The 27,657-nt window shown below is 38.1% G+C and overlaps 1 protein-coding gene across 1 annotated transcript in view; it reads right to left on the bottom strand.

Annotated features, from left to right (window-relative positions):
• The window catches only part of LOC146304969 (uncharacterized), a 39,654-nt gene extending 12,598 nt beyond the window's left edge, over positions 1–27,056 (bottom strand). Inside the window, exons 1-11 of the mRNA XM_084713248.1 lie at positions 26,913–27,056; positions 26,224–26,637; positions 23,731–25,375; positions 23,191–23,454; positions 20,773–21,207; positions 16,939–17,430; positions 14,706–15,113; positions 13,038–13,475; positions 9,171–9,578; positions 3,778–4,212; positions 1,218–1,625 (exon numbers count right to left, since the gene is read on the bottom strand). Of these exons, the coding sequence (XP_084569374.1) occupies positions 1,218–1,625; positions 3,778–4,212; positions 9,171–9,578; positions 13,038–13,475; positions 14,706–15,113; positions 16,939–17,430; positions 20,773–21,207; positions 23,191–23,454; positions 23,731–25,375; positions 26,224–26,590 (5,300 nt within the window). The 5' untranslated portion in view covers positions 26,591–26,637; positions 26,913–27,056. The remainder of the gene's footprint in view (positions 1–1,217; positions 1,626–3,777; positions 4,213–9,170; positions 9,579–13,037; positions 13,476–14,705; positions 15,114–16,938; positions 17,431–20,772; positions 21,208–23,190; positions 23,455–23,730; positions 25,376–26,223; positions 26,638–26,912) is intronic.
• Between the last annotated feature and the right edge of the window lie 601 nt (positions 27,057–27,657).

Below are 27,657 nucleotides of genomic sequence, written 5' to 3'. Positions count from 1 at the left end.
CTGGGTCTCCCGGTGGCTTGCTTCAATATGTCCGAATTAGTGGCCACATTCAGCCGAGCCGAGCTGACACCTTCTCCAAGTTGGTACCCATCTGGCGAAGGAGCTCAGGAATCGCATCCAGTTTGCGATTGAGCTCACAAATCGCTTGAGTCTGAGTGCTGGTAGCCCTGCACATTCCCTCATTCAAGGCGAGCAGCTTGTCAATTGCCGCCAGCGTCTTCCTTTTTTTGTAATAGATCAGGGAGCCGCCAAGACCAATCAGCAGAAAGCCTGAAATCATAAATCCAATTATGTATGCGTCCTCAACATCCTCAACGGAAAGGACCGACAGACACACGATCCTCCACTTCCCCCAGGAGTCCAACGTGTAACCAGCTGCGAACGTTCCGTCGGGGCAGGCGGGTTCTCCTTTACCCATCTTCATTGTGGAGAAAATTTGGTCAATTGCATTGAGAGACCAGCTGACCAGATCCATCATTTTGGGTTTAGAGGAAAATGCAGAGAGAGGCTCCGAGATAGTTTAGACAAAGACAGCACAGGACAGAGGGCATAGCAGGGCAGATAAGGGCAGGGAGGGAGCAAGAGAAAAAGCGTCCGCCTTCTTCGAGTGCCAGAGTATTTACTGGAAATGATTAAAATCAAATTCCATAATTTTTCATGCTGCATTAGAACTCTGTCTATCTTTTAATACAGTAAACTACTAATTGTAATATAACAATAATTAAAATAACTAATATTTGTGGTGCACATTTCTGACTGTGTGTTCAAGGACCTCTGTGATGAACACTTCTTGAAAAACTTTAGTCTCAACATGATGGATCAGACTCAAGGTCAGATCTTAAATGACTGTTTGTTCATTCAGTCACTGTTCAGTCACATGAGTCCACAAACCTGTTGACCTGAATGTTAGATATTCACTGGCCTCACAAAAGCCTCCATGATAAATCCAACTTAGAATAATATGATTGGACTGTGTGGAATAAAACAGCATGTCATCTATAAAACTACACTGTGATCTAACGTTTCTGTGACTCATCAATTCAACACATGACCTTCACCTTCAAACAACTAACTACTAACTTCATTTTTATCAACATTATGTTTGTAAATGACAGTCCATCAACTTTCTTCATGTTTCTGAGCTGGATGTTTTTGACAAACCTCTTCTGAATGAAGCCACACAGCATCATTAAATATACAGTATTTGTCTGACTTACCTGAGCTGTGAGATATAAGGCAGACACTGTAGGAAACTCCTCACTTCACTCTCTTCATGTGAGCAGCCTGTCAGCTCCACTTGTTTCTTCTCTGATTGGAGTTTCAGCACTTCCAGGAGGATGGAGCTCTTTCTCTCTGAGAGGTTTATGAACCAGACTGAAGGAACTGACTGGAAAACTGACTGTAATGATGGAGGGACACTCAGACCTGTTTCAGGATCATGAGAGTACAGATCCATCAGGAAATCACACCATTTCTCTTTAAGAGGCTGTGTTTCATATGTGCACACTGATGTTAACAGCTGCAGTATCTTCTCTCCTGTCTGCTGTTCTCTCTCTGCTGCTGCACAGAACAGATTCCCCAAGAACTTGATTTCGTCTTTAGCCTCTGACCAATCTGCACAAAAACTGAAATACAAAGAAGGAAAAAATTTCATGCTGATTTGATCTCAACTGCAGCAATACAACCACACCTGACTGCAGTTTGTCCATGTCTGTCCAGTATAAAATAAAATTGAGTTTAAAATGCTTCTTTGTTCAGAGCAGCTGAACATCATTTTATATTTTTACTGACTCACAACACAAACACTAATACTGTGTCTAAAATCACTATATATTTGCTTTCAAGTGCTTATGTGCAGTATTTGTACGTTTCTGTACAAGTTTAAAGTTTAAAATATATTCACAATAAATATAATAGAAAATATAATAAATATAATAGTGGATCAACAAAATCTAGGGACCACATGATGTACAATAGTTGCTAAAAATTCCATCATCCAATGCTCAATCTTGTTTCTCAGGTGACAAATATTTAAATTTCAGTTATGCTACACTACATCTGTGTGTGTTAACACTAAATGATGATGATTCACAGGAGTCTGACAGTTGGTAGATTTTTCATCATGTTCAGTAAAGTTCAGCCCAGTCATCAGTAAAAATGGAAGCTTGTTTTTGTTTAGGTGTTGTTGTCTGATTTCATTCTTCTCATGCAGGCAGATAACTGTGACATATTTCCACACTGCTGAAGTTAAATATTTTAAATAAAAAAGCTGTGTACTTTCACACTCTTCTCTCTTCTTTACTGGTTCAAGCAGACAGTGACCATTAAGAAAAGTTTGTTTAAATGCCAGTTATGACAAGACTGTCTTAAAACACAACAGGTCACTCCTTAGCAAGCCCTGAAAGTCCTTGACAAGGAATCACAACATTATCATCATTGTGATACACTTGTTAAATATAAAATGCAAAGCTTTGACAACTTAATTTTGTATTCCAATGTCCATTTAGTGCATAAGATGATCCATAATGCTGCTCCTCAACAACTGAAGAGCTTTATTCATCTTTGCTCTGAGCACATGAGCAGAGCTCCAAGCAGAGATGTAGCGTCCCTAAACAAGGCTCCGACTTTGCACAATCTGCTTTTTCTGTTAAAGCCATTTAAGAATAAAATAATCTCCTAGCCCATCTGAAACTTTGCACAGACTTTGACATTCTCATCTGTGATAAAAAAAAATCTTGTCAGCTTAAGTTTGACATATTAACAAGTGTTTTAAACATATATGAATACATGAATACATATACGTAATATTTTAAAGTTTACATTCTGTTTTGTGTTTGTTCTATGAAATGTGTTATTGTATGTGTATGGAGATGATAGGTTTGTTCTGTGTTTTGTTTCCTTTCACCTGCCCGGACCTACAGATGGAAATGATCTAGAGAGCTAAATCTAGTACAAGCATCCTTTCTCTTCTTGAGACTAATGTACTTTGTACATGGTCCCTGATACAAATACACTGAATAAACTACACTAAAAAACTATACTGTAATTCATATTTGAATTCAGTGGACTAAAAACATGAATGACTGGTTTGTTGCATGGTGTACTGGAGTCAGTGAATGAAAATACTGCCCCTTTAGATTTACTGAATCAAGAATTCATTTTGAACCATGACACCAAAAATTTAACTGTATCATTTTAATACTGTAACTGGTCGTGATGAAACTACTTTAGTTAATATACTGTTGGCCTGTTTAATCTTGAAAGGGGCTAATATTTTATAAACTAATCGTATGTGTATAAAAACTACAAATATTGTCCAATGAAATGTGGAAGAATTGAAATATAAATATTACAAGACAGTATAAGATGTTACTTCAGTACTTGAGTAAATGCACTTACAGAAGTTACTTGCCACCACTGGCAATTAAGTCTAACTGAAGATTTGTTTTGCTGCAGTGAAAACCAACTGTTATTAAACAGACTGTTTATCAGACACTGCATCAGCAGTGGCCTCTTTTACTTTTGATGACCACTTCCTGTCCACACAGTCTGATCACAGTAAGTCCTACTGGGACTTCAACTAACTTCAGAAAAATGAGAGAAATGTGGATTAAGTCATGAGATGGAAAATACAATACTGACGACACAGAAATACCAAAGGACTATTTAAATTAGTACAGCTACGTTACAATTTATACATCATAAAACATTTGCATAACTTTTTGGACACAGCTGTTCATGTGAAGACTTGGATCATGTGAAGTACAATTCATTTACCTGAGCTGTGAGATATAAGGCAGACACTGTAGGAAACTCCTCACTTCACTCTCTTCATGTGAGCAGCCTGTCAGCTTCACTTGTTTCTTCTCTGATTGGAGTTTCAGCACTTCCAGGAGGATGGAGCTCTTTCTCTTTGAGAGGTCTATGGACCAGACTGAAGGAGCTGACTGGAAAACTGACTGTAATGATGGAAGGACACTCAGGCCTGTTTCAGGATCATAGTTCTTCATGTGGGAGAACAGATCCAGCAGAAAATGACACTGATAATTGTGGTAATGATCATCATAGATGTCATTCAAAGGGAATGTTTCATATGTGCACACTGATGTTAACAGCTGCAGTATCTTCTCTCCTGTCTGTTGTTCTCTCTCTGCTGCTGCACAGAACAGATTTCCAAAGAACTTGATTTCTTCTGTAAGATCTAACCAAAAACTGAAATAAAAAGGAGGAAATTAGGAATGATTTGATCTCAGTGCATAAATACAACACACCACTGACACACTCTGTCTTGTACATTCTTGTCTTTTAGAAAACCAAAATTTAAAATGCTTCTTTCAGAAGAGCAACTAAACATAATTTTTGATATCTTACTGATTCACAACATGAACAATAATCCTGTGTCTGAAATAACGGCATATTTCTTTCCTAGTACCTGTTTTAATTTTATGCAAAATTACTACAGATGTGTAAATTAATGTTATGCAACACTTCATCTGTTGACACTAAATGATGATTCTCAGGTATCTGAAATCTGAGTTTGTTGATCACTGTACAGTTTGTAGAGTTTCCATCACAGTCAGTAAAGTTCAGTCATCAGTTATAAAGGAAGCTTGTTTTGTTCATTTATGTGTTGTTGACTTGATTTCATTATTCTCATACAGACAGAAGACTGTGACACGTTTCTACTTATTTCGAAGTTTAATATTTCAGTTTTTAAAAGTTGTGAACTCCCACAGTTTTTTCTTCTTTATAAGTTTGGTCAGACAGTGACTAGGCTTGAGCAGTATCCATTTTTTCATATATCCATAACCTACTGATATTTTACCGGGATATACGATATTATGACAGTATTTGTGTAAAACTTGTGTAAAACTGCTCAACTACACTGTATTCCACTGTACTTAATACTCCACAGCGTAGGCAGGCATGGTATTCACCGTCACTCTCTGTCTCTATAGACAGTAATTAGTTTGCCATCGCCCTCTGTAATGCTTGCTAAAGTTACACACTAACGACAAAATGCTACTCTGACCAGTCAGTAGTCTGCAGTGTACTGCAGAAGTGAGCTTACCTTTATCATCTAGACTAAATCCTAGATAATCCAAAACAGGGGCAGATGCATTTTTCTTCTATTTAGCTAATTAGTCCTGTAACTGTATCCCCAAGACACCACGTATCCTCTTCTCACGAAAGCCAGGTTTGTCTGCTTACTGGCGCTGCTGTGCAGAGACTGACCCCTGGTGATGTAAGCTGCAAACTAACATACAGCAACTCCCCATCAGTTTAATAGTAAGAGGAACGTTTGTATTTTTAACAGTAAATCAGACCATTGGGATTTCTTAATACCCTGGTATACCTTAATACCATTAGGCCCAATCCTAACATTGACATTCATTAAGAAAAGTTAGTTTAACTGTCAGCTATGTTTTATATTGCAATACAGTGGACTGAAAACATGAGTGAGTGGTGCTGTACTAGAGTTAGAGCATGAAAATACTGCTCCTTTCTAGTTATTAAATTAAGAAGTCCTATGAGCTGAACTGATAAACTAGATAAAGCTAGTGACTGCTGTATAACTGCAGCTGACAACTTGGGAAAGACCATGTGACAGTGTGGAAAGACAGCTGGCAGGAGGGAAAGACCCCACTGGACTAGCTATTCATGCCAGCAGGCTCCTTCACTTCGATAGGTGTATAGGAATCACCCCTCATGGCTATGAAAACCCAAGAAAGAAAATACCCCACATCTGTCAAGACCAGCAGCAAAGATGAGTGGTCAACAGTCAATACTGAACTGAAGAGGGTTCTAGATGGGCTTTGGGGGTCAGCAGAGAAGAAGGTAGAAACATTGAGTGGCCTCATCTACAGTTGCAGGGTACGAAGTTTTGATACAACAGAACCAGGAAAGAAAACAGCAGCACCCTCTCACAAGTCTAGAAGGCAACATGAAAATGAGCAAGAAGGTCCTTGAAGAAACAGTGGAAAAAGGCATCACAGGAATAGAAAGTGGGCATCAACCTCCTACAACAGGACTTGAAAGATCGCCTTGCATCAATGCGAAGGGCAGAAAATCTGACATCTTTTCATGAGGATCCCTTTAGATTTGTGAAAGGACTATTCACAAAAGAAATGTCTGGATCACTTAAAATGTCAAGACAGGAGACAGGAAGTAGGACTAATGGTTGACTGCACCATCTCCCTTCTGGCCTTCAGCATGGCAATGAAACATCCAAGCATCCAAATGGTGGTTAGGAGGAGAATGCCTGAAATCTAGAAAACAACTGCCTCCCATTCATTCTTACATGACTTGACCACCCTGACGTCTAGTGTTATATGTACGAGGTGACTACTGGAAACGCTTCAATCAAACATTGAATCTAATGAGGATTAAACCCAGCAAATCCAGAAGCATATCCATTGTCAAAGGAAAATTCAAAGACCAGAGATTCCACATAGATAACAAATCCATTCCAACTGCCTGTCAAGAGTTGGGGCGGTGGTACAAAGGCAAGCCTCAAAGAATCAAATCAGAACGTCTAAATAAGGGAAGAAACCAGCAAAGGCCTGGTCACTATAAACAAGACCCCAGCCCTGGCAAGCTAAAACTGTGGTGCCTACAGTTTGGGCTGATTCCATCACTGATGTGGGCTCTGACAGTCTATGGGCTTCCTGCCACCAAAGTTGAGAGGATGAAGAGAACAATCAGCTCTTACGTCTCAGCAATATCTGCTTGTATGGGAATGGTGCATTAGCACTGCCTGTCTCTTGCCTCACGGAAAAATACAAGTGCACTAAGGTGAGGCTAGACATGATTCTGACAGAGTTATGAGATGATGTGATACGAGCAACAGCTGCCAGGCTAACAACTCAGAAGAAGTGGACCCCATCTGAGACTGTAGAGAAAGGAAAATCTGCTCTCAAGCAAAAGAGACATTGTAGGTCAGGCGCAACATACAAGAAGAGGCAATGCAAAGCACAAAAGCAAATTCACAGGCCAAACAGGGCCAAAGGACAACATGGGAAAACCTGGGTGTTTGAGGGCGTTCCCTACGGCAAGCTACAAGATCACTGCCAGAGACAGAAGAATATAGCAGCAACTGGCTTTGCCTGAAGAGGAAGGAACCAACCTGGGCCCCATTTCCCCAAGCCACTGTAGCGCTATGTGCATCGTAAGTTGTATGTTTAAGATACAACTTACGACGCACGTAGCGCTACGAAGGCTCTGGGAAACGGGGCCCTGGGCTGTAAGGTGACAAGCAAACTCAAGAAAGTGGAGGAGGGTGCACCTGGGATACCAGGTAGTGCAACTGAGCCCTCTGGAGGTGTGTACTTGATGGGCTTACACCCCTTATGAAGCTCAGCGTAAGTTCAATCAGGAAGACCTTCTATTACACTGCCTTCATTCACAACTTTCCTTTACTCCAGCTCTCTCCTCCTATTCCCTCTAATCAGCTGCTTGTGGGCGTTCACCTCCATCTTTACTATCCAATCAGATTTTGCCACGGTCGCGATAGCCAGTCAATTTGCTGCCGCCAAAACTTTAAATCGCCTCTGTCTTTGCTCCATCAGTTGTCATTCAGTCAATCGTGCGACCCTCCTCCACCCCTCTCTTCTCCAGTCATTGGACCCAGGTAGCCACAAGATGTTCACCTCGATCCTCCCTGACGCCCTCTCCTCCAGCCTTCAGGTCCAGGCAGCAGGAGTCCAGAGCCACTTCACCTCACCAGTCTCTGCTTTGCACCTCATCACCACCACCACCAGTGTCTAGACCCCAGGGGGGTTCTCTTCTCTACAGCTTCATCACCCCCATTTATATATATATATATACATATTGTTTCACCTCAATGGGGTCTAACCGCCAAAGACTGTTCATGTTTCATATATCATGCATGTGCCAATAAACCATTTCTCTTTTACTCTTAGTCTCTCCTGATTGAACTCATCCCTCTTGCTATTCTCTTTTCTCCATCTATCCCACCCTTTCTGTACATGTTTATCAGGTCTAGGGGCATACAGCTGGGAGGCCCTTCAGTAACATGTGTTGGCCTGTACACTGCTCTTGGTCTCTATCAAACTGCAGAGTTGGCAGACCCATGGGGAGATCATCGGGATATGAAATTCCGAACCCTAAACATAACCCTAACCCCATGAGGCTGGAGAGCACAAGTATTACCAGTGGAGGCAGGTTGCAGATTTTATGGCCAAATCAACCACTGGGCTTCTGACAGCTGGTTCACACTACACGCTGGAGCAGTGTGTGTTGCCAACATCGCCGAACTGCACCATTGCACATGTTTTGGAGTCCACACAGGTTGTGTTTCTGCTACGAGGCAGATGATGATAGTTCTATCTTTCTAAGTAGACTTTGCAGAAGAGTTTGAAGAGAAGAAAATAGTTGTTTTCGGAAGCCAAGAGAAAAGAAAAAAAAAACACTGCTTTGCACCCAATTTTTTCATGTCTGTGACATACTGCACAAATGTAGACAATGAAACTGAGTAGCAAGAGGTGTCCTGTTGTTGATATAATGTCGATATAACTGTCAACAGATTATTTTTAATTTGTATTTTTGCTAAGAACCATGTGCATCATGTGGGAAAAAAAAATAGGTGAACCTGTGAACCTCGGAAACTCTAGATGCAGTGTGGTCAGTGCGGTGCCTGGTGCGTGCAAGTCACACTGCTCTAGCGGGTTGTGTGGATACTCTAACCAGTTAATATGGTGTACCTGGGATGCCAGGTAGTGCAGCTGAGACCTCAGGAGTTGTCATGGGCCTATTAACAAAAACCTTTGAAGGAGGTTCCCACCTGATGACCCCAATGAAGAGATTACACCTTCCACCACTACATTAAGGAGGTGAACAATCTACCCCAAGTTTCAGTCCCTTTAGCAAGGTCAATGTCTGATCATCAAGTTAGTACAGAATTTCGGAAACCTCTCATAGTATTGTGTTTGGTAAGTATTCCTCCTTCTTGAATATTCTTGAATCAACAATCAATTCCTAATTAGTTTATATACTGTAGGGTTGTCTATGAGTTATAAATACAATACTGATGACACAGAAACAACATAGGAATATATAGATGTGTACAGAAATGTTCAGATTTATGTAGATTACAACATTCAGATAACTTAGTTTTTAGACTTGAATCATGTGAAGTACAATTCATTTACCTGAGCCGTGAGATATAAGGCAGACACTGTAGGAAACTCCTCACTTCACTCTCTTCATGTGAGCAGCCTGTCAGCTCCACTTGTTTCTTCTCTGATTGGAGTTTCAGCACTTCCAGGAGGATGGAGCTCTTTCTCTCTGAGAGGTCTATGGACCAGACTGAAGGAACTGACTGGAAAACTGACTGTAATGATGGAAGGACACTCAGGCCTGTTTCAGGATCATGAGAGTACAGATCCAACAGGAAATCACACCATTTATATTCAAGATGGACTCTTTCATATGTGCACACTGATGATAACAGCTGCAGTATCTTCTCTCCTGTCTGCTGTTCTCTCTCTGCTGCTGCACAGAACAGTTTCCCCAAGAACCTGGTTTCTTCTGAAGGTTCTGATAACTGGGGCACAAAACTGAAATCACCAGGATTAAAAGAAAAAAGAAATCATGTACATTTTTATCAAAAAGAACAAACACCTTTCAGTATGAACTGTAACATAAAATCTGTTATGATAATTAAATCTGCATGTATAAACACTGAAAAATGAAGAGAAACATTCTAATGAAACAAGAGGTATTGACATATAAGCAGTTACCTGAGCTGTGAGATATAAGGCAGACAGTGTAGGAAACTCCTCACTTCACTCTCTTCATGTGAGCAGCCTGTCAGCTTCACTTGTTTCTTCTCTGATTGGAGTTTCAGCACTTCCAGGAGGATGGAGCTCTTTCTCTCTGAGAGGTTTATGAACCAGACTGAAGGAACTGACTGGAAAACTGACTGTAATGATGGAAGGACACTCAGGCCTGTTTCAGGATCATGAGAGTACAGATCCAGCAGGAAATCACACCATTTATATTTAAGAGGCTGTGTTTCATATGTGCACACAGATGTTAACAGCTGCAGTATCTTCTCTCCTGTCTGCTGTTCTCTCTCTACTGCTGCACAGAACAGTTTCCCCAAGAACCTGGTTTCTTCTGAAGGTTCTGATTGATGACAAAGAAATCTGAAATCAAGAGAAGGAAACATTTTGTGATGATTTGATTTGAGCTGCAGAAACATTCCTGATGCACTGTTTTGTACATGTTCATCTCTGTATAAAATCAAATTTTAAACATATCTTGAATCCGAGTGTCATTTTTTGACTTTTATTGACTCACAAGACAAACATTAATCGTGTCTGAAATCACTGCACATTTTCTTCCTAAATTCTATGTTCACTCTCTAATTTTACTTTGTGTATGAGTTGTGTAGAATCAGTGTAAATTACATTCACAATACATTGATATGGGAAAATGTACAGTCATTATCATGTACAATAGTTGCAAAAATCCCATCATGCAATGCTTCACCTTTTCCCTTAGATTACAGAAGTGTATATTACAGTTATTCTACAGTACATCTGTATGTTGACACTAACTGATGATGATTCTCAGGTGTCTGTAATCTGAGTTTGTTGATCACTGTACAGTTTGTAGAGTTTCCATCACAGTCAGTAAAGTTCAGTCATCGGTTATAAAGGAATCTTGTTTTGTTCATTTATGTGTTGTTGACTTGATTTCATTATTCTCATACAGACAGAAGACTGTGACACGTTTCCACTTTGTTGAAGGTAAATATTTTACATGAAAAAACTGTATTCTCTCTCACATTCATCTCTCTGTTTAACTGGTTCAGTCAGACAGTGACCTTCATTAAGAAAAGTTACTTTAACTGTCAGTTTTGTTTCATATTTCAATTCAGTGGACAAAAACCTGAGTGTGTGGTTTGTTAGATGTGTCCTGGAGTCAGAGCTTGATAATACTGCATCTTTCTATTTATTGAATTGAGAATTCATTTTGAATCAAGAACTGATTCTGAATCATTACATCAAAAATCAAATTCAAGCATTTTAATGTTATAGCTGGTCATGATGAAACTAATATTTACTACTTTACTTCATACACTGTTGGGTTGTTTCATGTATATTTCATAAACTGATCACTCAAAGATGTATATTAAAAATACAGAATCAAAATATAAAAACTAAAAGACAGATTTTACTTCAGTACTTGAGTAAATGCACTCACAGAAGTTACTTTCCATCACTGGTAATTAAGTCTAATTGTAGATTTATTTTGCTGCAGTGGATCCTCTGTCTATAGTTTCTGCCACCAACTGTTATTTAACAGTTTATCTAATTATTTATTTATTTAGTTTAAGGCAGGCATGTCCAAACTGTTCCATAAAGGGCCGAGTGGCTGCAGGTTTTTGATCCAACCAGTCTACAGCACACCTGATTCGACTAATCAGCTGTTTGAAGACTGAAATCAGGTGATTAAATGAGTCGAGCCTGGTGTGCTCCGGCTTGGTAGGAATGAAAACCTGCAGCCACTTGGCCCTTTATGGAACAGTTTGGACATGCCTGGTTTAAGGCAAGGCAAGGCAATTTTATTTATATAGCACCATTCATACACAAGGCAATTCAAGGAGCTTTACAGAACTTGAAAATGCATTAAAATAGAAACAATAAAAGAACATTAAAATTGCGTTTGAGATAATTAAAAACAAAAGCTAAAAGCAGGACAATAAATAGTTTAAAACATTACAGAAATGCATATAAAGAGAGAAGCAAACATAAAACAAAAGCAACAGCAGACAAATATAAAAACAATAGCTACAGATTATCCTAAAAATATGTAACGTATCCACTTCACTGGTAGGCTGCAGTAAACAGTAATGTTTTAAGACCTGATTTAAATAAACCGACAGTTTCAGCTGACCTCAGGTGTTCTGGAAGTTTGTTCCACAGGTGGGGAGCACAGAAACTAAAGGCTGCTTCACCTTGTTTGGTTCTGATCCTGGGAACACTGAGTAAACCTGTTCCAGATGATCTGAGGGGTCTTGGTGCTTCATAATGTATAAGCAAATCAGAGATATATTTAGGCCCGAGACCATTTAGTGCTTTGTAAACTAGTAACAAGATTTTAAAGTCTATCCTTTGACACACGGGAAGCCAGTGCAGTGATTTAAGCACTGGTGTAATGTGCTCCACTCTCTTGGTGTTTGTGAGGATTCTGGCAGCAGCGTTCTGGACGAGCTGCAGTTGTCTGATTGATTTTTTACTCAGACCTGTGAAGACACCGTTACAATAGTCCAGCCTGCTGAAAATGAAAGCATGGACAAGTTTTTCTGTATCTTCCCCAGACAGAAATCCTTTAATTCTTGCTATGTTTTTAAGGTGGTAGTAGGCTGATTTAGTAATTGTCTTTATGTGACTGTTGAAATTTAGGTCTGAGTCCAGAAAGACACCGAGATTTCTGGCTTGATCTTTAGGTTTTACTGTCATGGATTCAAGGTGAGCACTGACTTTTAATCTTTCTTCTTTAGGGCCAAAAATAACTATCTCAGTTTTGTCTGTGTTTAGTTGTAGAAAATTCTGGCACATCCACATATTGATTTCATCAATGCACTTATTTAACAGATGTAGGGGACTGTAGTCATCTGGTAACACTGTAATATAAAGTAGTGTGTCATCTGCATAAGTATGGTAGGAGATGTTGTGATATTCCAGTTTAGACTTTTTGTGAGACACTGTATCAGCAGTGTCTTCTTTTATTTTTGATGACCACTTCCTGTCCACAAAGTCTGATCTGTAAGTCCTACTGGGACCTCAACTAACTTCAGAAAACTGGATAAAGTCACATGGTGTAAATATAATATTGATGTCAAAGGAATGTAGGAATATTTAAAATAGTACAGTGATGTTAAAAACTCAGAAAGCATCAAAGTTTTACATTAAACAAAGTTTATGAAGTTAAAACAAAGTTTTAGATTATTGAGAGCTCAACACTTGAAACAAAGAGTTAAATCATGTGAAGTACAATTAATTTACCTGAGCCGTGAGATATAAGGCAGACACTGTAGGAAACTCCTCACTTCACTCTCTTCATGTGAGCAGCCTGTCAGCTTCACTTGTTTCTTCTCTGATTGGAGTTTCAGCACTTCCAGGAGGATGGAGCTCTTTCTCTCTGAGAGGTTTATGAACCAGACTGAAGGAACTGACTGGAAAACTGACTGTAATGATGGAAGGACACTCAGACCTGTTTTAGTCTCATAGTCCTTCATGTGGGAGAACAGATCCAGCAGGAAATCACACTGATATGTTTGATAGTCTTCATCATCATCATCATCATCCGTGTTATTAAAAGGCAATGTGCACACTGATGATAACAGCTGCAGTATCTTCTCTCCTGTCTGCTGTTCTCTCTCTGCTGCTGCACAGAACAGATTCAACAAGAACTTTGCTCCACCTTTAATCCGCTGAGAGAAACTGTAACAAGAATGAAACATTTTGTTATGATATGATGTCAGCAGCAGAAAAAGAGCCATGCATTACTGAGATGGAGTTTATCTGCTAAAAGCCTACAAAGATCCTGATAATGAGAATAATACAGTCAAATCCATCAACCTAAAATACAAGTAACAATACTTTGAACAGGGTCACACATGGATTTTAGAAGACTTTTACTAAATGAACTTGTTCACAAAATGTTGGAGGAAGCAGTGAAGTCAGGCTACAAAGGTGTATCCTCACCTCTGTATTAAAGACACTACGTTATATTGGAATATGACTCCTGAAGCAACAGGGATTTGGTGCAGTTATCAGCCACTTGGGGCAGAGCTGTTTTACAGGCTGTGACGTGGAGACGTAGAGGAAGCTCTGTGTAGGAGTGTGTGTTCAGCATGACATACTTCTTGTCTTACTTTCAGTGACACTGCTCTGTCCTTCACTCTCTCACACAGTGGGAAACATTTTGGCTGCTCTGGCTGCTCATTTTAACACCATTAAAAACACTAAGTTTAGATTTAGAAAGTCTGACTTTTAGATTTTAGAAAACAGAACAAGGACAGTAGTCTGGAAACACAAATATTTTTCCATACTCTCTTTTCTTTATTTCCTTTTCCTGGAAATGACTAAAATCAAATTTGGTATTTTTCCACGCTGCATAAGAACCCTGTCCATTTTTTTAATACAGTAAACTACTAATTGTAATATAACAATAATTAAAATAACTAATATTTGTTGTGCACATTTCTGACTGTGTGTTCAAGGACCTCTGTGATGAACACTTTTTGAAAAACTTTAGTCTCAACATGATGGATCAGACTCAAGGTCAGATCTTAAATGACTGTTTGTTCATTCAGTCACTGTTCAGTCACATGAGTCCACAAACCTGTTGACCTGAATGTTAGATATTCACTGGCCTCACAAAAGCCTCCATGATAAATCCAACTTAGAATAATATGATTGGACTGTGTGGAATAAAACAGCATGTCATCTATAAAACTACACTGTGATCTAACGTTTATGTGACTCATCAATTCAACACATGACCTTCACCTTCAAACAACTAACTACTAACTTCATTTTTATCAACATTATGTTTGTAAATGACAGTCCATCAACTTTCTTCATGTTTCTGAGCTGGATGTTTTTGACAAACCTCTTCTGAATGAAGCCACACAGCATCATTAAATATACAGTATTTGTCTGACTTACCTGAGCTGTGAGATATAAGGCAGACACTGTAGGAAACTCCTCACTTCACTCTCTTCATGTGAGCAGCCTGTCAGCTTCACTTGTTTCTTCTCTGATTGGAGTTTCAGCACTTCCAGGAGGATGGAGCTCTTTCTCTCTGAGAGGTTTATGGACCAGACTGAAGGAACTGACTGGAAAACTGACTGTAATGATAGAAGGACACTCAGACCTGTTTCAGGATCATGAGAGTACAGATCCAGCAGGAAATCACACCATTTCTCTTTAAGAGGCCGTGTTTCATATGTGCACACTGATGATAACAGCTGCAGCATCTTCTCTCCTGTCTGCTGTTCTCTCTCTGCTGCTGCACAGAACAGTTTCCCCAAGAACCTGGTTTCTTCTGATGGTTCTGATTGATGACGAACAAAACTGAAATCAAGAGAATGAAACATTTTGTGATGATCTGATCTGAGCTGCAGAAACATTACTGATGCAGTGTTTTGTACATGTTCATTTCTGTATAAAATCAAATGTTAAACACATCTTGCATCCGAGTGTCTGAACTAGGAGTGTCCCGATCCGATATTGATATCTGATATCGGTCTGATATCAGCCAAAAAACGAGTATCGGATTTTATTGGACTGCATCTAAAATCTCTGATATAAGCGCTCCAATAAGCAGTCCATTTTCTGCTCCAGCACTTCTATCTATAGGTGACTCTGGTTGCTGACTATTGTTCTCTGTTTGAGTAACATCACTTGATCAAGCCTCTTCTAACATTTCACACTACAAAATAAGTAATAAAAGTATGTATGATTCGTGCTGATATTGTATCAGATTGATATCGGCCAATACTCAAGGCTGCAATATTGGTATCGTATCGGAAGTGGAAAAGTTGTATCGGGACATCCCTAGTCTGAACATCATTTTTTGACTTTTATTGACTCACAAGACAAACATTAATCTTGTGTCTGAAATCACTGCACATTTTCTTCCTAAATTCTATGTTACTCTCTAATTTTACTTTGTGTATGAGTTGTGTAGAATCAGTGTAAATTACATTCATAATACATTGATATGGGAAAATGTACAGTCATTATCATGTACAATAGTTGCAAAAATCCCATCATGCAATGCTTCAACTGTTCCCTTAGATTACAGAAGTGTAAATTACAGTTATTCTACAGTACATCTGTATGTTGACACTAACTGATGATGATTCTCAGGTGTCTGTAATCTGACTTTGTTGATCACTGTACAGTTTGTAGAGTTTCCATCACAGTCAGTAAAGTTCAGTCATCAGTTATAAAGGAAGCTTGTTTTGTTCATTTATGTGTTGTTGACTTGATTTCATTATTCTCATACAGACAGAAGACTGTGACACGTTTCCACTTTGTTGAAGGTAAATATTTTACATGAAAAAACTGTATTCTCTCTCACACTCATCTCTCTGTTTAACTGGTTCAGTCAGACAGTGACCTTCATTAAGAAAAGTTACTTTAACTGTCAGTTTTACTTCATATTTCAATTCAGTGGACTAAAACATGAGTGTGTGGTTTGTTAGATGTTTCCTGGAGTCAGAGCTTGATAATACTGCATCTTTCTATTTATTGAATTGAGAATTCATTTTGAATCAAGAACTGATTCTGAATCATTACATCAAAAATCAAATTCAAGCATTTTAATGTTGTAGCTGGTCATGATGAAACTAATATTAACTACTTTACTTCATACACTGTTGGGTTGTTAAATCTGTATTTCATAAACTGATCATACACACATAAATAAAAGACTACAAATATTTCCTTATGAAATGTGGCAGAATCGAAATAAAAAACTAAAAGACAGATGTTACTTCAGTACTTGAGTAAATGTACTCACAGTAGTTACTTTCCATCACTGGTAATTAAGTCTAATTGTAGATTTCCTGATATCAGCTGTTATTTAACAGACTGTTTGTGAGACACTGTATCAGCAGTGGCTTCTTTTATTTTTGATGACCACTTCCTGTCCACACAGTCTGATCTTTAAGTCTGACTAGGACCTCAGCTGACTTCAGAAAACTAAATAAAAGACAAACACGGAAAAAGTCTTGAAATGTAAATACAACACTGATGTGAAAGAAATATCATGGGACTTTTTAAACAAGTACAGTGACGTTCACATTTATGCTACATGAAAATATGCAACATTTTATTTAAAACAAAACTCTTAATACAAAGACTTGAATCATGTGAAGAACACTTCATTTACCTGAGCTGTGAGATATAAGGCAGACACTGTAGGAAACTCCTCACTTCACTCTCTTCATGTGAGCAGCCTGTCAGCTTCACTTGTTTCTTCTCTGATTGGAGTTTCAGCACTTCCAGGAGGATGGAGCTCTTTCTCTCTGAGAGGTTTATGGACCAGACTGAAGGAACTGACTGGAAAACTGACTGTAATGATGGAAGGACACTCAGACCTGTTTTAGTCTCATAGTCCTTCATGTGGGAGAACAGATCCAGCAGGATGTTACACTGATATGTTTGATAGTCTTCATCATCATCATCATCATCATCATCATCATCATCATCATCATCATCATCATCATCCATGTCATTCAAAGGGAATGTTTCATATGTGCACACTGATGATAACAGCTGCAGTATCTTCTCTCCTGTCTGCTGTTCTCTCTCTGCTGCTGCACAGAACAGTTTCCCCAAGAACCTGGTTTCTTCTGATGGTTCTGATTGATGACGAACAAAACTGAAATCAAGAGAAGGAAACATTTTGTGATGATCTGATCTGAGCTACAGAAACATTCCTGATGCACTGTTTTGTACATGTTCATCTCTGTATAAAATCAAATTTTAAACGTATCTTGAATCCGAGTGTCTGAACATCATTTTTTGACTTTTATTGACTCACAAGACAAACATTAATCTTGTGTCTGAAATCACTGCACATTTTCTTCCTAAATTCTATGTTACTCTCTAATTTTACTTTGTGTATGAGTTGTGTAGAATCAGTGTAAATTACATTCACAATACATTGATATGGGAAAATGTACAGTCATTATCATGTACAATAGTTGCAAAAATCCCATCATGCAATGCTTCACCTTTTCCCTTAGATTACAGAAGTGTATATTACAGTTATTCTACAGTACATCTGTATGTTGACACTAACTGATGATGATTCTCAGGTGTCTGTAATCTGACTTTGTTGATCACTGTACAGTTTGTAGAGTTTCCATCACAGTCAGTAAAGTTCAGTCATCAGTTATAAAGGAAGCTTGTTTTGTTCATTTATGTGTTGTTGACTTGATTTCATTATTCTCATACAGACAGAAGACTGTGACACGTTTCCACTTTGTTGAAGGTAAATATTTTACATGAAAAAACTGTATTCTCTCTCACTTTCATCTCTCTGTTTAACTGGTTCAGTCAGACAGTGACCTTCATTAAGAAAAGTTACTTTAACTGTCAGTTTTGTTTCATATTTCAATTCAGTGGACAAAAACCTGAGTGTGTGGTTTGTTAGATGTTTCCTGGAGTCAGAGCTTGATAATACTGCATCTTTCTATTTATTGAATTGAGAATTCATTTTGAATCAAGAACTGATTCTGAATCATTACATCAAAAATCAAATTCAAGCATTTTAATGTTGTAGCTGGTCATGATGAAACTAATATTAACTACTTTACTTCATACACTGTTGGGTTGTTAAATCTGTATTTCATAAACTGATCATACATACATAAATAAAAGACTACAAATATTTCCTTATGAAATCTGGCAGAATCGAAATAAAAAACTAAAAGACAGATGTTACTTCAGTACTTGAGTAAATGTACTCACAGTAGTTACTTTCCATCACTGGTAATTAAGTCTAATTGTAGATTTCCTGATATCAGCTGTTATTTAACAGACTGTTTGTGAGACACTGTATCAGCAGTGTCTTCTTTTATTTTTGATGACCACTTCCTGTCCACACAGTCTGATCTTTAAGTCTGACTAGGACCTCAGCTGACTTTAGAAAACTAAATAAAAGACAAACACGGAAAAAGTCTTGAAATGTAAATACAATGCTGATGTGAAAGAAATATCACGGGACTTTTTAAACAAGTACAGTGACGTTCAAATTTATGCTACATGAATATATGCAACATTTTATTTAAAACAAAACTCTTCATACAAAGACTTGAATCATGTGAAGAACACTTCATTTACCTGAGCTGTGAGATATAAGGCAGACACTGTAGGAAACTCCTCACTTCACTCTCTTCATGTGAGCAGCCTGTCAGCTTCACTTGTTTCTTCTCTGATTGGAGTTTCAGCACTTCCAGGAGGATGGAGCTCTTTCTCTCTGAGAGGTTTATGGACCAGACTGAAGGAACTGACTGGAAAACTGACTGTAATGATGGAAGGACACTCAGACCTGTTTCAGGATCATGAGAGTACAGATCCAGCAGGAAATCACACCATTTCTCTTTAAGAGGCTGTGTTTCATATGTGCACACTGATGATAACAGCTGCAGTATCTTCTCTCCTGTCTGCTGTTCTCTCTCTGCTGCTGCACAGAACAGTTTCCCCAAGAACCTGGTTTCTTCTGACGGTTCTGATTGATGACAAAGAAATCTGAAATCAAGAGAAGGAAACATTTTGTGATGATCTGATCTGAGCTGCAGAAACATTCCTGATGCACTGTTTTGTACATGTTCATCTCTGTATAAAATCAAATTTTAAACGTATCTTGAATCCGAGTGTCTGAACATCATTTTTTGACTTTTATTGACTCACAAGACAAACATTAATCTTGTGTCTGAAATCACTGCACATTTTCTTCCTAAATTCTATGTTCACTCTCTAATTTTACTTTGTGTATGAGTTGTGTAGAATCAGTGTAAATTACATTCACAATACATTGATATGAGAAAATGTACAGTCATTATCATGTACAATAGTTGCAAAAATCCCATCATGCAATGCTTCACCTTTTCCCTTAGATTACAGAAGTGTAAATTACAGTTATTCTACAGTACATCTGTATGTTGACACTAACTGATGATGATTCTCAGGTGTCTGTAATCTGAGTTTGTTGATCCCTGTACAGTTTGTAGAGTTTCCATCACAGTCAGTAAAGTTCAGTCATCAGTTATAAAGGAAGCTTGTTTTGTTCATTTATGTGTTGTTGACTTGATTTCATTATTCTCATACAGACAGAAGACTGTGACACGTTTCCACTTTGTTGAAGGTAAATATTTTACATGAAAAAACTGTATTCTCTCTCACACTCATCTCTCTGTTTAACTGGTTCAGTCAGACAGTGACCTTCATTAAGAAAAGTTACTTTAACTGTCAGTTTTGCTTCATATTTCAATTCAGTGGACTAAAAACCTGAGTGTGTGGTTTGTTAGATGTGTCCTGGAGTCAGAGCTTGATAATACTGCATCTTTCTATTTATTGAATTGAGAATTCATTTTGAATCAAGAACTGATTCTGAATCATTACATCAAAAATCAAATTCAAGCATTTTAATGTTGTAGCTGGTCATGATGAAACTAATATTAACTACTTTACTTCATACACTGTTGGGTTGTTAAATCTGTATTTCATAAACTGATCATACATACATAAATAAAAGACTACAAATATTTCCTTATGAAATGTGGCAGAATCGAAATAAAAAACTAAAAGACAGATGTTACTTCAGTACTTGAGTAAATGTACTCAGAGTAGTTACTTTCCATCACTGGTAATTAAGTCTAATTGTAGATTTCCTGATATCAGCTGTTATTTAACAGACTGTTTGTGAGACACTGTATCAGCAGTGGCTTCTTTTATTTTTGATGACCACTTCCTGTCCACACAGTCTGATCTTTAAGTCTGACTAGGACCTCAGCTGACTTCAGAAAACTAAATAAAAGACAAACACGGAAAAAGTCTTGAGATGTAAATACAATACTGATGTGAAAGAAATATCACAGGACTTTTTAAACAAGTACAGTGACGTTCAAATTTATGCTGCATGAATATATGCAACATTTTATTTAAAACAAAACTCTTAATACAAAGACTTGAATCATGTGAAGAACACTTCATTTACCTGAGCTGTGAGATATAAGGCAGACACTGTAGGAAACTCCTCACTTCACTCTCTTCATGTGAGCAGCCTGTCAGCTTCACTTGTTTCTTCTCTGATTGGAGTTTCAGCACTTCCAGGAGGATGGAGCTCTTTCTCTCTGAGAGGTTTATGGACCAGACTGAAGGAACTGACTGGAAAACTGGCCTCAGGTTTGGAAGGAGACTTGAACCCCCTTCACTCTTGACATGCTGACAAACATCAAGTAGGATGTTATGTACGTCAGTGTTAACTGGAAACAATGACAGAAGTATATTTACTACAGAGTGAAAGTTTTCTCCTTGGTGAAGTGCTGCTCTCAGACATAAATCCAGTAACAGCTGCTTCTCTTCTCTCTGCAGTTTCCTCTGGTGTTGATCTTTGTCCTGTAATCCTGCATCTCTGTAAGTCATCCTGAAGCTGCATGATAACAAACACATGTATCAAACAGATTAGTGTTACAGTAAATATACTAAGAACAATCAAGTGTAAACAAATAAACACTATAATATCTTTACCTACATCTTCAGAAGAATTTCTGAGAATCCACAATAGGAAAGTTTAGATTCATCATGCATAATGAGGCCTGTCTGATTCTGCAAAGTTTAACATTTATGATCCCCAACTCATTTTACTACATCTGATCACTGCAGCCACAGTCCAACTTTAAACAAGTTTTGTAGTTTTAACTGCTAAAATCTAAAACTGAGATGTTTACAGTAGGGGTGTCACAATTTTAATACTAAATCAAAATCAAAATCAAAATCAAAGGCAGAGTCACTATTCTCCCAGTACTTATATATATATATTTTTGTCTCCACACCTGTCTACTTGTGGTGTCTGGTGTGTCTGAAGGAAAAACAATTGAAAGACGACACAGAGGAGCCACCAACTGTTACATCACACCTGATGTCATGTCGACATCTTTTTAAAGAAGAACTTGAAAATGTAAATGACATATTTCAGGACATAAAACCAATAATCTGTTGACGGTTTCAAAACGAAACTCAATAGTTTAACAGTGACATAACCATAAATCTTTAAATTGACAAATCAAATTGAATCTTGATCTTAAAATCACAAGTCAAATCAAACGGTGGATTTGAAGAATCATGACACCCCTAGTTTACAGAAAGGTAAGAAATTAAATTTAACTCTGGGTCTGATATTTTTATTTGTGCAGTTTTCTACAGAATACATGTCTGGCATGAGGGAAATGTAATTTATCAGACCATCTCCTTTTAAAGTACAGACGCCAATTTGTGAAGAAACTGTGGTGTGAATGAATGATGTTGAAAAGCTGATGCTACACTCCACTGCTGGAATTAAAAAGTTGAATAATACCAATAATGTATGAGGATGTGGAACATTATAAGGTTTGAATGGAGTTTATGGCTTAAAGGTAAATGAAGAGCTAAATATAGAAATGGCTCAGATACAAACAGCTGAAAAGGCGGGAAAAGGAGAGGATGAGGAGCTAAACTGCATAGCTGGAGTAGAAATATTTGGAAAATGTTGGAACTAGTCAAAAAGTATTTAAAGGTGCAACAGATGCTAAGTATTGATTGGATTGTTAAGAAGAAAACAAGCTTTAGTGAATTAAACAGTGTTCAAATTACAGGGGAGCTTAAAGAGACCTGAACTCTGCTGGAAGCAATAATGCAAAATACATAATAACAAACTAAAATGATGTTGTGTAATAACTCTGTGAGGGGAGTTTTTATGTTTCATGGCTCATGACACATCTTTTTAACATTGCTTTCTCCTGAAGTGTTTTTAACTGATAGATATTTTATCTGATTTTACCTTGTCTTACACTACAGTTGTAACTTTCATTTTATTTATTTATTAGCTTGTTTATTATCTCTCTGCCTTATTGTTTAAATGTTTCAATTTTCTTTTCTCTTTCCCTCTTATGTTCAGCACTTTGTGTTGCATTTTATGCATGAATTGTGCTATATAAATAAAGTTATTATTATTATTATTATTATTATTATTATTATTATGAGCTGCTTCCACGTCTTATTTTACAGGTTTAACGTCAGTCACAAATTAGAATTACCGCCTCGTGATTGTATACCTGTTTTTGGTTATAAATGGCATCACTTCATCATTTTGTCTTGTCATTTGTGTTAAATTATGTTGGACGGACAGGCATAAAAACAGTTAATTATCTGGAAACAGACTCACATTTCTACAGAACGTGGTTAACTATGTTATTAATTATGCCTCTATACTGACCACCAGCCATGCATTATGTTTTTGGGTTGTCTGTCCATCCGTCTCATTCTTGTGAAAGTGATATCTCAAGAATGCCTTGAGGGAATTTCTTCAAACCCCCCAAAAGCCCAAAGTTAAAGTCAAAGTTATAATCATCATCACACAAAACCAAAAGCTTCATACCTGAGTGAGCTGATGAACGGCAAAGCCTCTAAGAGAGACTCAGACAGACTTTGGTAGACAGGAGTTGCCCTCTCCCAGTGGAGGCAGACATTAACCTTCTGAGTGAACTTCTGCATGACTTTTACTGCTCTTTCAAACAGACGTCTTTTACCCTCAACTGGAAGGTGCAGCTGATTTCCATCAAAGCTCAGTAAGCTGATATGATCCATCTGCCCTTCAGTAAGAAGGAAAATCTCCCACAGCTGCCGTGGCAGAGGGTCACACCTATAATATAAAGAATAATGAGAGACCATTTCAACATTAAAAAATATCAGAGGAGAGTAACAGTTAAGCATCATCAGAAAAGTCTGTCTAGTTAAAAGAAACTACAGCAGAAGAACCATCCATCCATTCTTTAATCCAACAAGTTCTTCTCAGAGTCATTCTGTTTCATCAGTCTCGTTATCTCTTGGACTAAAACCAGTGATTACACATGAAGAGTTAGTTCTACTCAATTAGACACATTTAACTGGCAGTAATTTGACACACGCTGACACTTACCATTGGACGTTTTGAAGGCATCCAAATAGTCGTCTTATTCCTTGCTCTGACACCATGACGTCCTTCAGGTTGAGTGATATTTTTCTTTCCTCTGACTGAGTGACTATGTAAGCCACAGCACAGCAGTGGTTAGGACTGAGACTCTCTTCACTGAGATCAAGATGGTAGTCCAGTTTATGCAGGAAGTAGACACATGCTTCAGGACACTGGGACTCATACAAGCACTGACATAAGAACAGCATGTCCACATTCGGCCCACTGTCCTCAAGATCAGCGTCATCTTTCTCACACAGACAAGGGAAAAATGTTCTCATCATTTCCTCAAAGAACCAGCTGGATGTATTCTTGAGCTCCTGAGCTGGAATCAGACGGTTCATCAAACTGGGGCTCTTCTCATTCAACAATCGACACATGAAAGGAATCAGATGTTTCATGTGTTTCTTCTCCTCAGTCAGGCACTGCTGAAAAACATCCTTGATTTTTTCTGGATTCTTCAAAAGCCACAGAGCTGCAAAGAACTCCTGCATCGTGTAGTGGAGAAATGCACAAGTGGTTTTTGTCTCAGTGATGGCATCTTTGATAAAAAGTGGTTTCAGGAAGGAGAGGACACAGCTGTCTTCACAGGGCACTTCTGTCAGGTTCACAGTTTTTTTTTCAGTTGCATAAAAAGCAACCTCAGCCAGAGACAGTATTTCTTCACTCTTCTTGTTGATGAAGGAATTCAGATGTTTGTTTTTTATTTTGTTGCTGTTCATTTGAATACATGAACGAACAATATTGATGTAGATTTCAGTTATGGTGCACAGATGTGCAGAGTCTTCTGGTGTCTCAGATGAGAAGCATGCAGCCACCATCAGCGCGTACATCGGGACATGGCAGAGAGTGAACAACTCCACGTTGCTCAAAACCTTCTCCTGTTCTTCACCTAGCAGTGCAGATAAGTATGTTTTTATGGTCTTCTCACTAAAGCCTTTCACTTCCACTCTGAGAAAATCATCAGAAAAGAAGTCTTCTTCATCATCTGGTCTGCAAGTCACGATGACCTTAGCATCAGGGAGTAGGTCCTTCTCTACAAGTCCTCTCACCACTGAAGAAGAGAGATCTGTGAGTCCATCAAAAATGATTGTTACATTGTCAGAGTTCTTCTTTATATCCTCTAAGACCTCTTCTTTGTCTTTATCGGGTTCACTGAACACACTGAAAAGAAGATCCTCCAAACTCATGTCCTTCGTGATCCACGATGTTTCTCTCATGTGAAAGTAAAACATGTAATCCAGATCCTTGTTGTCTCTTTCTGCCCAGAGTCTCAACATTTCATGACTCAGTGCCGTCTTTCCAATCCCAGGCTTACCAACACAGAGGATGTTTGTATCTGTTTTCAGCAGGTCACTGGGTGAAATCTCTGGTCCGTCCTGGGGGATATACTTCTTCATCTTTTTAGGGCGACTCATCTTGCTTTTCTTGCTCTTTGACTTCTTTATTTTAGATGATGAAACACTTCCTTGTTTGTCTAATACAAGTGCAGAGTACGACAGATGTGGTTTGTTTCCTTCAAACAGATTTCTGTTTGCCTTCCAAAACTCATTTGATATTCTTTGTGCTTTTTTCTTCAACTTTTCCTGATACTGCTGGCACGGCCTTGGACCTAAAATAAAAACAACAGTGAGTAAATAAATATACCAGGAATTAATTGCTGTAAAAATACACTGAATAATAGATAAATATTTGCACATCTTAAAAGTGCAATACATAAAATAAGCACATCAATGATAAACAATTAAAAATATTTTCTGTTTCTGTTTTCTTCTTGCTGTTTGCCTCTTTTATTCCCCATTGCCATCAACCTGACGGTTTCCATATTTTCTCTCTTCATCCAGATGATATATTGACGTATCTCTCATGTCCAGACAACTCTATCCCAGCTTTGATGGACAGGATATGGTACATTTTCAGACTACAAAATTAATGTAAACAAAAGTGTGATCACATCTCTTAACACCCGAGCTACTGCTGAACCTCCTGCTATGATGTTTCAGTGGAGCCTCAATCATCAAATTCTCCTTCAACTACAAACTTCTACATTCTGAAGTGAACTGAAAGAGCAGCAACTGTCAGGTTTTATCTCTGAACAGGTACAAGTTCTGAAGAAATCAGCGGTCAAAGAGGCTGTAAGATTTTACTGATCATTTTTACAGTCCGTCTGTGTCTGGCACCGAGCTACATAGCTGAAACGTTGGCCACATATAAGCTGGTTCACAGCCTTGTGTCCTCAGTCGAGGATCTCCTGCTGGTTTCAAAGGCAGGATGTCAACATTATGTAATAACATCTTTGTTATCTTTTTTTTTTTTTTTTTACTTTTTCTATTTGTTTATTTCCACTCACTTACACACTATTTTATTGCCACTTTATTACACTCAGTTGCCAATAAAATAATGTTGACAGAATCAATAAAGATGTGACACATTATCAATCAGAATTCTCCTTCAGAATACCTTGTATGTAGTTTGAATCCATCTCTGGGTCTTCTTCGAAAGAATAGCAGCTGATCCAGTGGTGTAGGTCAAACGTCTTGTTCTCAGAGGGAAGGGATGTCCTCCCTAAGGTCCTCTTCCTCGTCATGTCAATAATCCTGAGGAACTCATAGCAGGCTTTAGACCCACTTTTTATGACTTTGTCCACTATCTTTCTGGCTTTGTCATAGTCATTTCTCTCTGTCTGTATTTGACTGTACTCTTCATCACCTAAAATTCCTTGCTGTTTTAAGTTCTCTGCAATCACTGAGTGACTCTTTAATTCTCTCACAAGCTGGAGTCTGGCACTGCTGACATACTCTAAAGCAGACTGTGTTGTACAAGCCATGTGTCCTTAGTTCTGTCTGTTCTGCACACAGACCCAACTTCAGTGATCTGGAGAACAAAATAGCAGGTTAATTAAAATTTCTGACATTTATGAATCGATTCAGAATCTTCCACATCCACATCACAATGCATCTATGAATCTAGTCTTTCGTCCACCCCTATTATAGTTTTATTTCTTTAATTCATTCAAAAATTTAAATGGAAGATAAAATTACATTTACACTGCATTAACAAAAAAGACAACCAAAACCAGTAAAAATGATTTGCCCAGGTTACAACGTACACAGACACATGCAGACTGTATATCAGAGGGAGACACTTACACAAAGGCCTCAAAGTCTCCAGTGAAGACAGACTCCATCAGCTGTTCAGTTTCTGTGTATGTGATTTTCCTGATCACTAGAAAAAACAAAACAATCACAACTGTCATCAAATCAATAGTGTTAGAGAGTTCCATGAGTCTCAGACCACGGTACCATAATCTGTCAGTTGGTGGGACCATCAGGCTGCAGATGGCCACAGCAACCGACACATAAAAGTAAAGACGCACTAGAATTTAACATCAGCTGAACATAAGACAGCACAGGAAAGTGCTGTTTCTTCTTAAATATGCAAATATACACTGTTCAACATACAGCTCTCTGTCAGTGTAACTATACATGATTTTAGATGCAACATTTCGTTTTATATCTCGTTGATTGTGTCAGAGGTTTGTTAGTTTAGCTCAGTGAACTACATCTCTCATCTTGCACAATATACATCACCAACATCAAGCAACATCTTGCATCATTATCTTAACTAAAGTGTTTTATCAGCGACTCCTGGCTCCTGTAAAACATGAACAAATCCATTCAGAAAATGAATGCCATAGAACATTACTTCTCCATCCTGGGGAAAAAAAAAACGCTGCTGGGAAGTAGCTGGGTGCCATTTCAAGGACAATAAATTTTGTGGTATAGAATCTCTGCATCGACTAAAGCACAGACATATCGGAGCCATTTTCCTAAATTTTGGTATTGATATCAGAACAACCATATTCACTGTATCTTAGCCTGAAAAAAAGATCGG

This window comes from Lutjanus erythropterus, chromosome 24, assembly GCF_056507025.1.
Source record: "Lutjanus erythropterus isolate fLutEry1 chromosome 24, fLutEry1.hap2, whole genome shotgun sequence".
In the NCBI taxonomy this organism is placed as follows: domain Eukaryota; kingdom Metazoa; phylum Chordata; class Actinopteri; order Lutjaniformes; family Lutjanidae; genus Lutjanus; species Lutjanus erythropterus.
Note: the sequence above shows the minus strand (reverse complement) of the source record. Positions and strands in the feature narration are given on the sequence as shown.